The sequence below is a fragment of the Panthera onca genome, chromosome Y, assembly GCF_046562875.1.
Source record: "Panthera onca isolate mPanOnc1 chromosome Y, mPanOnc1 haplotype 2, whole genome shotgun sequence".
Taxonomy (NCBI): Eukaryota; Metazoa; Chordata; class Mammalia; order Carnivora; family Felidae; genus Panthera; species Panthera onca.
Window position 1 is genome coordinate 1303200 of NC_138358.1, and position 17577 is coordinate 1320776.

At 40.9% G+C, this 17577-nt stretch overlaps 1 protein-coding gene across 1 annotated transcript in view; it reads right to left on the reverse strand.

Moving 5' to 3' along the window:
- Positions 1-937: 937 nt before the first annotated feature.
- Positions 938-17577, reverse strand: part of LOC145714994 (coiled-coil domain-containing protein 71L-like) — a 196282-nt gene continuing 179642 nt past the window's right edge. Inside the window, exons 3-4 of the mRNA XM_081794584.1 lie at positions 13235-14146; positions 938-952 (exon numbers count right to left, since the gene is read on the reverse strand). Coding sequence (XP_081650710.1) covers positions 938-952; positions 13235-14146 — 927 coding nt within the window. The remainder of the gene's footprint in view (positions 953-13234; positions 14147-17577) is intronic.

Genomic DNA, 17577 nt, shown 5'->3' on the forward strand with positions numbered 1-17577 from the left:
TTTTAGCTTATCTTAGTTCATCAAATATTTTTTTTTCTTTTTTTGATGACAGAAATCTTATTTACACTCCTGAATGTCCTATTACCCTTGACAGGTACCTAGCATTCTACCTTGCACATCTACTTATTTATGTGGGGAAAAAAGAAAAAAAAATAGACATTTGTTTATTCACCGTCCACAGACAGAATAAACTCCTAACGGAAATCATAAAATATTTGGGCAGTGAACACGTGACTGCTCTTAAATGTTCATATATTCAATTTGAGGAATTTTTTTTTTTTGACAGGTTTGCTTAAATGCTCAAAAGAACGATTCAAAAATAAAGAGAACTCTGGGAATAATTGGGTTAGGAAGGTAATGAAAAATTGGAGACTACGATCCAGATCTTAAAAAAAGCTCTGAATGTATACTCACAAAGACTTAATGACTTTTGATAAACAGGTTAGAAATAGTGCTTTGAAAGTCCATAGAGCTGTAGCATTCGAAGGCAGGGTTTCTTACAGTATGGTCTGATACCTCTCCCTAATCAAAGGAATCATGGAGGGCTTACTACAGGTACGGATTCTGAATTCACAGCGAATTCTACATTTTTAGATAATTTGCCAGTTGTTGTTAAGATAACCCAAACTAGTAACAGCATTCCAATCTGCAAAGGACACACGAGGCCCACTCTCTTTAGCATAAAGTTTGGGTTGCTTTGGTAGGTGGATGAAAGCAACAAAACACAGACGTCTGCAGGGAGAAGTGGAGACTTGAAGGGTTTGAAATGCATACTGTCCCATTTCTGAGGGAGGGCACAGATACTGCTTGATGGCACCCAAATCAGATGTTTCTGTCTGAACCAGTCCTGCTACCCAGGCCACAGGCAACCATAAAGATTATCCAGAGAAATGATCTGCATCTGTATCTGCTGGAGATTCACTGACTAACCATATTCTCACTGCTGCTTGGGCTGGGGGTATGGGGTGGGAGGCAGATAAACGGGAAAAATCAGACAAGGCCAAGTGGCCAAGAACTGGATGGAGTCCACCCTAACTTTTACCGTGGCCATACCTGTTACTGTGGCCATATCTGAAGTTTCCAGAGCTGATAATGCTACATTCGGGCCACCATTGTTCCCTGATGATATTGCAGTTGGTATATGATTCGAAGAAATTAAACAAGGAAACGGGGTAACTTAGTATACATTATAACGTGTCAACAAGAAGACAAAGAACACTCTTGGTTTTTACTTCATTGGCAATTACTAATAGATATGAAAGTTACAGTGCCTCCTAGGAGGCAAGGTTCTTGCCAACAGAAATACAACGCTAATACAGGAGCACCTTCCAAGGGTTCATCTGAGAGTATACTGAATGGCATGAGTATTTAATGTGATTTGATAAGGCAGAACTGGTTTCTCCATGACTCACAAGTATTAAATTCTAGAATTCCTATGAGTTTGCTTGATGCATTGATAAGCAAAGGAAACCTAGGAGGGGATTTGGTGAAGCCACATGCCCTAGAAATATGACAGCTAATTTTTGACTTAAGAAGAAAACGAATGACCTCCAAAAGACATCAACAATTCTACCTCACAGATGTGCTGTGAGCTTGAAATGCTCACACATGTGATGCATCTTGAAGATGGAAAGTGGTAAAAATATTTGTATTATTATATTAATGTCTGCTACCCTTTTCTCCAAAATTGTGTAGTAGGTCGTAAAGAAATTGGCAGCTCTGCCATTCCATGCAGCCTGCTGCAGATGACATTGCTGCCTTAATGGAGCACAGCCTACAGCCTCTTTGTGAGTAAAACTCTCTTTGTTCGTGCCACTGGTGGCAGCCTTTCTGTGACAGCTGAACACGTCCCTAACCGATACTACTTGCCCTTACTCAATGCCATTCAAATACAATTTCATGTTTTGTTAGCACAGATAACATCAATAATGTCACTCTTATTGAAGGTGAAATTATTACCAACCTCACTCAGCAGATGACGTTGGGGAAAAGATGCTAGAAAAGTGTCCTAAATGAAGAAGGGTCTTGGAGAATACTGGTGTTCTCTCTCATAAGCATACCCTCGCAGAGTAAACTGTGGGGCACAGGGTTCTCTCTGTTACAACATAACTTGAAGTTTAGGAGTGGTTTTCCTTATAAAGGTTTGAAAAAGTCCATGGTAGAGAAGAGTTTACTTAATCCCAGAGAGTAAAATGAAAGAAAGCTTTGGACCCACAAACTCCTAAAATCAGTAAGTAGGCCGAGACAACCATAAGGCTGTAGACACAGGCTACCTTTCATGAGAAGGGAAGAATGACTTGGAGGTTGAAAGCCAGAACCCCGGAGGAGCTAGAGCCATGGAAAATCATTCCCAGGCCTTAAGACCCAATGAAAGGACTGCCTATCTGTGCCAGCTGATCTTCAGAATTGCTATGGACCAGTGACTCATGAGAACCTCCTTCCTTTCTTTGGGAACAGAAATGTTTGTGTTTTGTTGGTTTGTTTGTTTTTTCTGTGTGTGTGTGTGTGTGTGTGTGTGTGTGTGTGTGTGTGTGTGTGTGTGTTTTCTGGTTATCATGTGCCTGTGTTGGTTGTATGCTTAATTCATAGGTCTTCATTGATAGGTCTTCAGATTGAAAGTGGAATCGAGGACCAGTGCACACAAGGAGACTCATTCACACCTGGACCTAATTTGGATAAAAATATCCTGGACTTTGAGCTGATGTTACAAGGGTTGGGTCTTTAAGAGGGAGGATTCTTGGGGTAAGGTGAGGATATTTTCCATGCAGGATGAAAGTGAATAATAGGAGGCCAGCAGACAGGCTGTGGCAGTCTAAAATATGTTCATAAATTCTCTTTTAAGCCCTTCAAAAGGTGAACCTCCATTCCCTTTTCCTTAAGCATACGCCAGACGTACTGAATGGTTTTGAAAAATACAAGAAGGTGAAAGTGATGGTGAGTCAAAAACACTCTAAAGAGCAGATATTGTAGTTCCAATGATGTTGTGATCAGGGAATAATCGATGGAAGGGGCAACTGGCCAATAGACGCTAGAATTCTATGAGTGGAAGAGATGAACATAAGGGAAGAGAAACAAAAATACTATAAAATCAGAGAGGGGGCAAAACATAAGAGACTCATAAATATGGAGAACACACTGAGGATCACTGGAGGGGTTGTGGGAGGGGGAATCGGCTAAATGGGTAAGGGGCATGAGGAATCTACTCCTGAAATCCTTGTTGCACTACATGCTAACTAATGTGGAGGTAAACTTTAAAAATTAAAAATAAATAAAATAAAAAAAGAAGCTAGAATTGTACACCTATCAAAATTATCAATTCAATTTGAGAGTGGACTCAAGATATCTTCAGATGTGCAAAGACTCAGAACATTTGATTCTATTCATTCTTCATTAGGAAGTTATCTGAAGGTGTACTCCAGCAAAACAAGGAGTGAAAAAAATAAAGAAAAATTATACTTAATAATAGCCAACATTAACAGTGTTTATTTTTGTGCCAGACACTGTTATGGGTTATTTTCACATATTATTACATATTAACCACACAAGAAACTTATAAAGTACATACAATTACGATTATTATCTTCTAGAGGAGGAAATAGGGTTATAAAGAAGCCAAATAACTCATCCAACATCCAACTTACACAGTTGGTAAGTGGAACAAGTAAAGACTAAGTCCAGGCCGTCTGGCTCTAGAGTCCAGGCTTTTAAATGCTCCCTCACTCCCCAGATAGCCATCTTACCATGAAACCATGGAAACAAACGGGGACTGTAGCAGAGGAAAATCACAGGAAGGAAGCTATGAAGCAGACCTACTGAGTCACCACCTAAATGAGGCAGGAAAAGAGAAGGGTCCATAAGTGACCTCTAAGAGGTTAACAGGAAGATGTCATAAGTGGCATGATTTGAGAACACTGAAAGAGTGCAATAAAACAAAGAAGTGCAATTAGAAAACTAAGGAGAGCGAGAAAATATCCGTAAGATGGTCTTAGTCTGAATGAGCCAAGTGAAACATGGCGTGGTTTAAAGCACTGATGGAACACAAAGAAAAAGGACCCATTTCACCTTGATCCCAGAGATGTTCTCATTCAGCAGGTCCAAGGACTCAAGGAAAAGTGTAGTAATTCTAATGTTTGCATATTAGTTAATAATCCCAATTTTAAACCATTTATTAGTTTTCAAGTTTTAGAATCAACCTTGAACAATCTAAAGAGGCTTGATTGCAGAGCATAATACCAGTGTTAACAACAATGACAAACAGAAGTCCAAAGCTGATGGGAGACCGAGAAAAAGTGCAGCAAGGTTAAGGAAGACATTTATCTTACAATGTAAGGAATGAAAAATGACAGTACAGGTAAAGGAATTAGGTCTCTATTTTAAAATTTCATCTTGTGGGGTACCTGAGTGGGTCAGTGAGTTCAGAATCCAACTCTTGATTTTGGCTCAGATTATGATCTCACTGTTCATAAGACTAAGATGAGCATTAGGTTCTGCACTGACAGAATTCTCAGAAGTCTCTCTCTCTGCCCCTATCCTGCTTGAGCATATGCTCTCTCTCTCTCTCTCTCTCTCTCTCTCTCTCTCAAATAACATATATTCATTCACACATGCATACATACATACATACATACATACATACATACATACATACACACATAAAATTATATCTTGTGATGGTTAATTTCATGTTTTAACTGGACTAAGCCACAGGGTACCCAGATATATGGTTAAACATTATTTCTAGTGAGTCTGTGAGGACATTTCTTAGTACAGTGAACATCTGTATATCAGGAGACTAAGCAAAACATATTGCCTTGACAAACACTGGGTGGCCTCAACTAATCGGTTGGAGACCTGAATGGAACAAAAGGCAGAGTAAGAGAGAATCCACTGTTGTGTATCTGAGTGTCTTCAAGCTGCGATATTGGTCTCCTGACTTCAGACTCAGACTTGGAGTGGAACATACATCATCAGCTCTCCTGATTCTTAGGCTTTTGGAGTCTGCCTGGAACTAAACTACTGGATCTCCTGGGTCTGCCCTTCTCAGCCTCCATAATCCTGTGAACCAATTCCTATTGATACTGAGTCTCTGGAGAACCCTAACTGGGACATATATGTAACTTCATCCATTATGTCTTTTTGCCCTCAGATCCAGTTCCTGCACTTCTCCTACAGACTGTGTTTCCGGGTTCCTTGCCACCTGGCTTCCAGAGGGGTTTGACCAGTGGGTGTTTGATGGGAGAAAGGGAGGAAGGTATAAGCCCAGAGGTTTTTCTCTCGCCCGCTCCACTTGCTACTGGTGATTTTATCTCCTCCAAATTCTAGCTTCTTTCCAAGAGCCTCTTTCCCCATGTTCTCAGTTCCTGCTAGGTATGGTTCTGAGTTTCTCTAGCCCTGGGGGTGGAAACAGCTTTCTGATGATACTAATTCCTGATTGCTTCGCCATCCTTTGTTTGGCTTCTGGGATTTCCCATCACGTGTGTAACTCTTTAAAATACCGATAGTGACTCACCGGCTGGCGGGACCTGACTGAAACAGTACAAAGATAGAAGTTCAGGAATATATCAGAAGGTGAGGAGAGAGAAGACAGGTGGCTTAAGCGACCTATATACCTCATATTCACATAGGAAGTCAGTAGACGGTGCTTAAAACTGACAAATCAATAAGCAGCAGTATGCTACATTACTTATATTCATGAAGATACCTAAGAAAAGAATATAAACCTGGAACAGTTAAAAGTGTTGCCTGAAATAATGGAGGCAGTAAAGAGACCTGTGGTTGCCAGGAACTCAGGGTGGAAGGGAGAGATGAATAGTAGATGAAGCACAGGGAATATTTACGGCAGTGAAACATCTTGTAAGACAGCGAAATGCTTTGAACCATGGCATTGTGCATTTGTCAAAACTCACAGAACTGCACACCACAGTGAATGCTAAGGTAAACTTGGGACTTTCATTAAGAATAGTTTCCATTTTGGCTCATCGGTTGTAACAAATGTACTACACTGACACATGAAGTTTACAATAGGGAACATTATGTTTTTGGGGGTAGGAGGGAGAACAGGGGAACTCTGTAATTTCCAGTCTTCTTCTGTAAAGCAAAAGCTGTTTTAAAAAATAAGCTCCCTTAAGGAAAGGAAGGCAGAGAGACAGAAGAGGAGGGAAGGAAAGAGGGAGAAAGGGAGCTACTTAAAAGTCATGCAGGAAACTTAAATGTGGATTACTAAGTGAAGGGAACAATCCGAAAAAGCCATATGCTTTACAATTCCAACTATGATAACATTCTGGAAAAACAAAACAAAACAAAACGACAACAACAATGACAACAACAACGACAAGAACAACAACAACAAAAACACCTTCGGAGACAGTAAAAAGACCAGTGGCTATGAGGGTTTAGGGGGAGAGAGGAAGTGGTAATAGGTGGAGCACAGGGCACTTTAGGGTGGTGTAACTATTCTGTATGATACTGCAATAGTAGGTACATACCATTTACATTTCTCAAAACTTATGAATCTATATAACACAAAATAAACCCTAACTGTTAATGATAATGTGTCTAATGATAATATGTCAATCAATAATGGCTCATCCACCACTTATAATTAATGTATCCACATTAGTGCAAGGTACTATAGAAACGAGTGGGGGTGAGGAAACTGGATTTTTTGTGTAATTTGTCTCTAAATCTAAAATTGTTCATACAAAATGGTCCGTTTAAAAAAACCCTGATTTTAAAAAAAAAGAGAAAAGAAAACAAAAGAAAGTGTTGCCTCTGGGGAAGAGGTGTTCGTGGGGGAAACAAAGCTTTTGTTTTTTTTATTGCAAGTCCTGATCTGCAATTTGGATGTTATGGGTATTTTTTTTAACTATTTGTAGACAATACCTGGATTGAAATTTCTCAAATAAAAAAAAAATCTGTACACCTGCCAGCATAGATAACATGAAAAAGACCATATTAGCAAGTGTTGGCAAAGCTATCAAGTATTCAGAGCTCACAGACACTATGCAGGCACTACTATAGAAAGAAGTTCATGTAAATTGGTATAACCATTTTGGAAACAGTTTGGAGGAATCTTACCACAGCTGATAAGTTGGATGACATGCGACCCAGCAAATTCCCTCCTAGATAAATAAATACTATTCTAAAACATGTTCACCAAACAACGTGTCCTATAATATTCACTGAAGTTTCATTCATAATTACCCTAAGGCATAACCTACCTAAATGTCCACCAAGAGTTGCGGAAATATTGTAAACTATTCATATAAGGAAATTCTATACACCAATGAGCATAAAGGATCTATACACACAATAACATGAATATCACTAACATAAGTTTGAGTGAAAGAAGCTAGGTGTAGGACACATAATTCCATTTCTATATAGTGCAAAAACAAGCAAAAGTTGTATATTTTGTAAGAAGTCAGAATAATTCCTGTCCCAAAGGAGAGATAGACCGTGACTGAAAGAGGCACAGGTGGTCCCTTGGGGTATTGGTACCTTGTTTAATGAGTGCAGGTTCCACAAGTATATTGAACTTAACTTCATCAAGCTGTGCTCAGAATACTTTTAATAATATATGTCCTTTTTGGGTGCCTGGGTGGCTCAGTCGTTAAGTGTCCAACTTTGGCTCAGGTCATGATCTCACGGTTTGCGAGTTCGAGCCCCACATCAGGTTGTGTGCTGACAGCTCAGAGCCTGGAGCCTGCTTCGATCCTGTGGCTTCCTATCTGGCCCTCCCCTGCTCACACGGTGTCTCTCTCTCAAAAACAAACAAACATGAAAAAAAATAATATATGTCCTTTTGAATGTATACTATACTTCAGTAATCTTATTTTCATCTGAGTGCAGACCCATAAAACACACCCTTTTTTCTCTACTGTCTCTACTAAACATTTAAAGAATATGTACTTTAAACATAAATATATTTAAAATATGTAAAAATAAATATAAACATATAAATATATGTACTTTATACACATTTTACATAACTTATTTCAGTAGTTGGAAGAATCTCAACATTAACATTTCTATGAATACCTTTCAAAGTAAGAAAAGTTCAGTTTTGAGTCCCCTAGAATATTTATTCAAATTTGCTTGGGAGACATACTGTCCCATCTTTTCTGAGCACTGCTTTCCTTTTGGGCTCTGGATATGTCCCGCATGTTATAAATTTCAGTGTAAGGTGACATTGCCCAGACAGGGAGTGCTGACGATAAGTCATTGCTCTTGCAAAATCTGCAGCCAGGCTCAGTTTTGATCTTCTTGCCACCGGATAAATTCCATCTAGGGAAATTCTTTTATTGTTAATTTCAGCTACTGTAACTTTGACTTGCTCCCCAACCTAGAATATGTTGTTATTCCTTCTGCAGGTGGGAGTGGAAAGAGAGCTAAGTCACAGGCATTAGACCCAAATCTAAAGATGAGTGTGTCCATGCTTCAACTGTGAGGCTATCTATTCCCTATGGTAACAACGTTCTGCTATTTCAAATCTAACTACTGCACTTACTTGTCTCCTTTAACACAGGAAGTACAAAACTCACACATATTGCTTCAAATTTAGTTTTGTACATGTAAACTCACACGGATTTACAGCAAACAATAAAGAGCTTACCCAAAATGAAAATTTCGTGGTGACATTTGGCAAGTTCGTGATCGGTAACTCTTATTATTTGTATAAATTCTCAGATAATTTAATATACATAACAGTATCTTTTAAATATATTTCGGAACAAGGGACAAAAAGACCCCAAATATCTAAGGAAGTCTAGAAAACCTCCAACAGTGAAAACTACCTAATAAATCAACTTAACCTCACCACCTGCTGTCTCTTTCTTCAACTAAACCCACTCATACATTACCTTCTCATCATTTGTCTTTTGGCTTTCTCAGACCACACTCTATTTTCAAGATGTTAAACTCGCAAGTACCTCTCAGCATATATATTTATTTTCAGCCCACATGCCTCCAATTAATAGCATTTATGAAGCATTTTCTATGTGTTCACCCATTAACATCCTTTTTTAATCCTTTCAGTAGTCCAATAGTTTACTTTACTAACCACATCTGATTCTTCAGGAAGCTAAAGCACAGAGTATTTCTGTAACTTACGTACAGTTCTAATGGTTTCCAGTGGTCAATCTTTCATCCCACTGCAGGCAATGTGATCCACAGTTAGTACGCTGCTGCCTCCAATTATTAATAGGAACTCAGACACAAAGACAAATCCAGGGCACATAATACTATGAATCCTGCCCTTGCTAGCACTCTACGTCTACCCCCTAGGCTGTAATGAAAATTCTGGCTTTACTTTATTCTCTAGGACAGCCTTTACTGCTGCTACTCTTATGCAGCACACTTACGTTCTTTTATAATATAAAAATACGTGAGTGTTAGGCTTTCTATCGCTACTAGAAGGGGGTTGGAGTCAGGACTCAAAATGAACTTTGATGCAGTTTTAAAGTCTTTATTGTGGCAAACTGGGTACTGGTTTGGACTGTGGCATGAAGCATTGTCTCAGAGATTCACTAGATCATCAGACTTGATATTGACAAACTGTTGACTCCCAAAATAGCATAAAAACCATATCTCCAGGCTTCCAGGGTGTTGACGTTAACAAAAGAAATAAAAATTTCTCACATTGTTTTGCGATTCACATGCAAACATAAGATTCCATTTCAAAAACTTTCTAACATCATGAAAATAGACAGATACTGCATATTCTCTAACACATATGTACAGTTAATACATTAAAAAGAAAAGTACAAGCAGATTTTTAAACTTAATCATATGTGCACATTAAACTGTCCCAGAACACAATTCAATTCCATGACAAACAACTGAGTTCTATTTCCCATAAGACATGGCTATCAACCAAAAATATTTTAAACACACCAATAAAGCAAATTTTATATATATATCCACTAAATAATATAAATATTATATATATAAATTATATATGCACTAAAAACACTCATTTTATGAGCTCCGTGGCAATCCTTGGAACACCAAAAAACTATGAGTTCAAAATTGCTCAGATTTCTTTGTATTCAAATATGTTTCATGCATTTTTATTCAACAGTGTTCAGAACACTAGTACTATTGTTTGCACACAGCAAATCAATATGTGTCAGCCACCGGTTTAAATTATACTGGAAAAATTGTGTACTCAAACTTGGACAAAACACACAGCACAACAGTGACAGTACACAACAATGAAGCTTGCTCTCCACAATTATAACATTACTGGTTCTGTAAGGAAAATTAAGTTGCTGGGTGACAAGTAGAAGGGGGATAAAAATGACATCAGGAATTCAAAAGCTTATTTGAGGTGCCAGTCACCACATATAGGCACTCAAGCATAGCAAGGTCACAAACTTCCTCCTTACTTGTGCCATATGAGATATAAAGGTACGAGAATGAATAAAGACTATGGGATTTATTTCAAAAATCTGTACAACCTAAGCGCAGACTCGTTTTAGAAGACAGTAAATGAATGCCTCACCAGAAAGGCCACCGTGTCAAGTTCCTTTTCACGGTCTGCCCAAAAGGATACATAAAATACTTTCATTTTCCTATTAATATATGAATCAACTATATTAGTTGTTTCTTCACATTTTATAAGTTGTAAAACAAAACGTCAGCAAGGTTTTGCTAAAAACTTAGCAAAAACAAAGATTTTTTTTTTAACATCCTGTTTTTTAAACTAGAAATGGCAATATTTTTTAAGGGACCAGCTAAACAACATATTGAATTCAGGATGGACATTCAGATCCAAACCGAAATCGGATAGCCCAGATAACCCAAAGCGTGAATGCAAGTTCAAGTGCAACAAAGTAACAAGGTATAGCAGGGAAAAACTAAGATTCTCAGTTAAGTTCAAATAACTGCATGGTTGTGTTTCAAAGCTGTGCTGAGCAAAGTTATCCTCCCAGCTACATCTAATTTCAAAACCCTCTGGGAAGCTACCTCGGTAAGCTATATGTTGAAATTACATTCTAATATGGTCATTGGATTCATTTTAATTATTATACATTTATATAAAATAGGGAAGTTGTACAAATATGTATCTTTCCCTCAGGGGCTAATTAGCTAAAACAGTTACTTTGGGAAGGGTGGGGGAGAAAAACCTCTGTATTTGAAATACCATTGGCCATGGAAGCTAGTAACGAAAATTTATATAAGCTTCCTATGAAACGAGTATAATTTAACCCTCTGCATCTTTTAAATAATTATTCACTTTTATTTACTTATGTGGCAGTATTTGTAACAACACATTATCATTGAGTAGTGAAAAAAAGAATATGAGGCTTACTGGGAAACTGTATATTAGGAAGCTATGCCATTTGAACTCTACAAGCCCAAGAGTCAAAATCACAACTCTCGGGGCGCCTGGGTTAAGTCGGTTAAGCGTCCGACTTCGGCTCAGGTCATGATCTCACGGTCCGTGGGTTCGAGCCCCACATCGGGCTCTGTGCTGACAGCTCGGAGCCTGGAACCTGCTTCAGATTCTGTGTCTCCCTCTCTCTCTGACCCTCCCCCATTCATGCTCTGTCTCTCTCTGTCTCAAAAATAAATAAACATTAAAAGAAAATTAAAAAAAAAATCACAACTCTCATTATTCCCCTAAAAAGCTGCCAAGCAGAGAGAAACCGTAGTATGGAAGATTTAATAGGTCATGTTTCAGCCTGGGATGGATGGTTCTATTGCAGAATACTTAAACTTGAAAGAATAATGGTACAAAATCACTCCTTGGCCCTTCTGATATCGCAGTAAAATCTGGCTGCGGCACCACTGACTAAACACCATTAAGTCTTGCTGCCACCAATAACTGAGGTCACTTGGATAATCAAGAATTCCATGCTGGGCCACAGGATATAAACACTATCATAAAAGTGAAAAGTACTCTGTGTGGCTCTCCTGTTTGATCCCTGTGGTCTTTGATTGTCAAACAAAAGACCAATACCTGCTAACATAACTGTGCATGGACATAAGATAATAAAGGAAAGTCCTGGAGCAAAACTGTTAACCAACTGCCATGATATTGATAAGAGTGATGCATGGTAATGTGGATATTTCCTGTTATCCAACAATGACAAAAACAAGTGAGGAAAATCTATTTTGCCCAAAGATAACCTCCACCAGTTATTTGGTGCCAAAAAAAAATGTACCACCGCTCTAGATCAGTAATACTTCAGAGAATTCCAACGGCTATTATGTATGCAGGTTTAGTCACCACCCTTACCCATACTCATTTACACTATGTGATTTCTATTTTAAAATAAATTATCCTGGAAAGATTCCCAGGTCAGTATGTGAGATTGGTACAAGGCCAAGTCATTTCCGAGTGGATTCCATCCATGTCCATAACCAGCACCAGTTTTTTATTCATTTATTTTTTGAAATTCACTCATTGGTTTTTAATAGAAACCATGTGGTTTCTCAATGCACTTTCAATTTTACCCACTTATAAAGAATTTCCCAAGTTAATTTTACTAAACAAAACCTTCCAAGTGTCTACCATTTCCTTTAGGAGCTCAGTAAACATAAACATTACATTTCAATATAAAATCTTTAGAAACGTCTTAAGAATGTGTACACAGTTGAACTTGGAATCTTTTGGTTTGTAATCACCGAGCCCATGACATTCAAAGCCATACAAATCCTTACATTATTAACAGTGATACGCTTGAATTTCTTAGACAATATCCTTGGTCAAAGCTTTGGAATCCAGTTAAAACTCAGAAAGGTGTGGGATTGAGAATACCCACTATTGCAATTGGTATTGAGAATACCAACTATTGCAACAACTTTCCACACATATTCGATCTTCCACACATATTCCACAGAATACATGGAATATTCCACACATATTCGTCCAGAAAGAGTGGCAGTCAAAAAAGGAAAGAAAGAAAGAAAGAAAGAAAGAAAGAAAGAAAGAAAGAAAGAAAGAAAGAAAGAAAGAAAGAAAGAAAGAAAAAAAAAAAAAACCAAAAACAAATGGGGCGGGAGGAGCCGGGAGGTGGGTGAACAGCAAGGAAATTCTAGCTTTATTACACAAGCATGGAACCAAATTCCTTTGGAGGGGGTGGGGGTGGAAGTCTAACGACTTCAGACCAACGAGGGAACAAGAGAGAACATGGATCTGCCCCTACAGTCCTGGAGACATCTCAATCTGGGGTTAGGAAGAAAGGGTACCTCCCTTGCGGTCCAGGGGTCTCCTCCCTCCGCAGACCCGGTGCTGGGAGGCAGGCGAGGGCACTGCTGCCCGGGAGTCCAAGAAGACGGCGCCGCATCCCGGGGGCGCGGGCGTGGACCATCTGGTGCTTCTTCGCCCATAAAGTGCACTAGGGGACGCGGTCCCGGCTGTCCCTGGTTCATCCCTCCAGGCACAGCCCGTCCCGGGTCTGAGAGGTCGCGCGGCGGTGGCCCGCATCTCACGCCCAGGCACTGGGAAGCGGCGGAGTCTCACCACGGGTTCCAGGTTCACTCCCAGGACTTGGCGCGCCTGGCGCCGCGCTTCTGCCAGGCTGCTCTCGACCCACACGTCGCCCGCTACGCGAAAGGTGGGGAAGGTGGTCAACGTCGGGGTGGCCGCCCTCCCACTCTCCTCCAGGGTGCGGCCCCTGGAGCAGGGCCCGGGTGCCGCGGGCTTACGGGGGCTGCTGTCCTCGCGGGACGGTGGCGGCGGGGGCGGCACCTTCCTCTGGCCGACCGCCACCGTCCGGGCTCCGTGGCGCCTCCGCCTGGCAGCTGGCCGGCGCGTCTGGAGGCGGGCCTCGGGGGGCTGGTGCCGGGGGTCCGGGACCAGGGCCAGGAGGGAGGAGTAGCCGTAGACGTCCTTGCTGCGCAGGATGTGGGGGGAGAACTGGTGCTTGAGGCTGCAGAGGTAGCTCCAGAGCTCCGCGACTGAGCTCATGAACTCCGTGCTGCGGGGCAGGAATAGCTTGAAAGCGTCGATCAGCGCCTTGGTGCTGCTGGCCAGCGACAGTCGCGACGGTTGCCACCGCATGTACACCACCTTCTCCTCAGGCGCCTCCAGCGCGGCCCCTCCTGCAGCGCTAGAGGCTCCTCCGCCGGCGGCAGGGGCCAGGGCCTCCCTGGGCCAGCGCCGCCTCCTCTTCATGCTGCTCAGGATGTGAGGCCGCTAGGGGCCGCCCGCGCTTGCCAGGTCTTGCGGCCGCCGCAGGGCCCTGATGAATTTCCTACCATGAAGCCAAATCAGGAGTCAGGCTGTGAGAGTTACATCGCAGTTGCTAGGAGACCAGGCGCTTTGTGAGGTCACAATGTCTGCACATCTTATCACGGTGGGCTGCCCAAAGCTGCCTTAGGTTTGGCTCTGTTTAAGATTATGCCCTTGAGAAAGACCTGCACGTAATCTTACCTGAGAAGGCCCATAATTCTTCACGAGTTCAAGAGGGTTGTCTTAGAGGTGAATGCACGGGTGCTTCAGCCTCCAATAATTCCATCTAACATGAAATGACACTTAGCGGTGGACAGTACACACACCTTGCAATCAAACATGACTCTAAGAGGGTTTTAGCTAATAAAATGCCTTGTCATGCAACGCACTGAAAGCCAAATTGAAATTGAAATAACTACTCTACCCTTTCAAAGAATACCGATGTACTGTGCCTTGCTTAGGGTTCCATACGTGTGTTGCTACAGCTCACAGTTCAGGAAGCTGTTCTTCACAGCAGCAGCAAACAGTTTGTCTAGTTAGTATCCATGCTCACTTTCATGCAGTGTAGGGAAGACCGAGTCATTGTGTGCTTAAGAGCAAAGTGTCAACGAATTCTGTGTGAGTGGCCAGTAGGGCATTCAGTGCCACTAAAACCTATTCGCTACCTACCAATTCATGATATTTCAGGTAAGTCATACACAAAGTAGTAAGAGACCGTATGGGATTCCAAGGGTAGAAAACGTGTTACACCGTCCGTGTAAGTGCTTTTGAAAGCAACCGGCATAGTCCATCCATCATCACCACATACACAATTCATTCACAAAATACTACAAAGACCACCCACCATGATCAACTGAAATCCATTTGGTATGAAAGGATGACTCCAAACTAGGTGAATCACTAAGAGTGATAAGTCATGGTAACAATCAGAAGAGAAACTTGCCAAGGTCAACGTGATACATGTGAGAGGCCTCTGTCTTTATCCAGCTCCTTTTCTTAAACACACAAACAAAACTTTCATCTACGCAGCTTAAGCTACTACTACCTCACGCTCATAAAGTGCTGAAAATGGAAAGCTATCCTCATATTCAGTAAGAGCAACCCCTGGATTTTTTTTTATTAAATGTAATTTATTTTCAAATTGGTTTCCACGCAACACTCAGTGTTCATCCCAACAGGTGCCCTCCTCAATGCCCATCCCCCACTTTCCCCTCTCCCCAACCCCACATCAACCCTCGGTCTGTTATCAGTATTGAAGAGTCTCTTATGGTTTGCCTCCCTCCCTCTCTATAACTTTTTCCCCCCATCACCTTCCCCATGGTCTTCCGCTGAGTTTCTCTGGATCCACACATGGATGAAAACATATGGTATCTGTCTTTCTCTGCCTGCCTTATTTCACGTAGCATAATACCCCCCAGTTCCATCCACGTTGCCACAAATGGCCAGATTTCATTCTTTCTCATGGCCAAGTAGTATTCCATCGTATATACATAAACCACAACTTCTTTATCCACTTGTCAGTTGATGGACAGCTAGGCTCTTTCCATAGTTTGGCTGTTGTTGAAAGTAGTGCTATAAACATTGGGGTACATGTGCCCCTATGTGTCAGCACTCCTGTACCCCTTGGGTAAATTCCTAGCAGTGCTGTTGCTGGGTCTTCGGGTAGGTCTATTTTTAATGATTTGAGGAACCTCCACAATGTTTTCCAGAGCAGCTGCACCAGGTTGCATTCCCACCAACAATGCAAGAGGGTTCCTGTTTCTCCACATCCTCACCAGCATCTATAGTCTTCTAATTTGGCCATTGTAGGCACTCTGACTGGCATGAGGTGGTATCTCAGTGCGGTTTTGATTTGGATTTCCCTGACGGGGAGTGCTGTTGAGCATCTTTTCATGTGTCTCTTGAAAATCTGGATGTCTTTTTTAGAACAGTGTCTGTTCAAGTCTTCTGCCCGTTTCTTCACTGGATTATTTGTTTCCCGGGTGTGGAGTTGGTGAGTTCTTTTGATAGCTTTTGGATACTAGCCAATTATCCAGTATGACTTTTGCACACATCCTTTCCCATTCGGTCAGTTGCCTTTTAGTTTTGTTGATTGTTTCCTTCACTGTGGAGAAGATTTTTATTTCGATGAGGTCCAATGGTTCATTTTTGCTTTTAGTTCCCTTGCCTTCAGAGATGTGTCAACTAAGAACTTGCAGATGCTGAGGTCAGAGATGATTTTTCCTGCTTTCTCCTCCAGGGTGTGATGGTTTCCTGTCTCACATTCATGTCCTTCATCCATTGTGAGTTTATTTTTGTGAGTGGTGTAAGAAAGTGGTCTAGTTTCATTCTTCTGCATGTTGCTGTCCACTTCTCTCAGCACCATTTGTTAAAGAGACTGTCTTTTTTTTTTCCATTGGATATTCTTTCCTGCTCTGTCAAAGGTTAGTTGGCCATAGGTATGTGGGTCCAATTCTGGGATCTCTATTCTATGCCATTAAGTCTACGTATTTGTTTCTGTGCCAATACCGTGCTGTCTTGATGGTTATAGCTTTGTGGTAGTGGCTAAAGTCTGGCATTGTGGTGCCTCTCACTTTGGTTTTCTTCTTCAGTATTACTTTGGCTATTCAGGGTTTTTTGTGTTTCCATACACATTTTATGATTGCTTGTTCCAGCTTGGAGAAGAATGCTGGTGCAATGTGATTGGGGCTGCATATAATGTGAGGACTGCCTTGGGTCATATTGACATTTCGTCAATATTTATTCTTCCAATCCACGAGCATGGGATGTTTTTCGCTTTCTCTGTATCTTCTTCAATTTCCTTCACAAGCTTTCTGTAGTTTTCAGCATACAGATCTTTTACATCTTTGGTTAGGTTTATTCCTAGGTATTTTTTGACTCTTGGAGCATTGTAAATTGGATCCGTTTCTTTATTTCTCTTTCTGTTGCTTCATTATTGGTGTATAAAACGCAACCAATTTCTGTACATTGATTTTGTACCCTGCAACATTGCTAAATTCATGTATCAGTGTTAGAGGACTTTTGGCGGAGTTTGTCCGATATTCCATGTATAGTGTCATGTCATCTGCAAAAAGTGGAAGTTTGACTTCATCTTTGCAAATGATGATACCTTCAATTTCATTTACTGTCTGATTACTGATGCTAAAACTTCCAACACTATGTTCAACAACCGGGGTGAGAGTGGACATCTCTGTCTTGTTCCTGATCTCAGGGGGAATGGTTTCACTTTTTCCCCATTGAGGACGATATTTACTGTGGGTTTCTCATAAATGGCTTTTATGATGTTTAAGGTATGTTCCTTCTATCCTAACTTTCTTGAGGGTTTGTATTAAGTAAGGAAGCTGTATTTTCTCAAATACTTTTTCTGCATCTATTGACAGTGCACTATGGTTCTT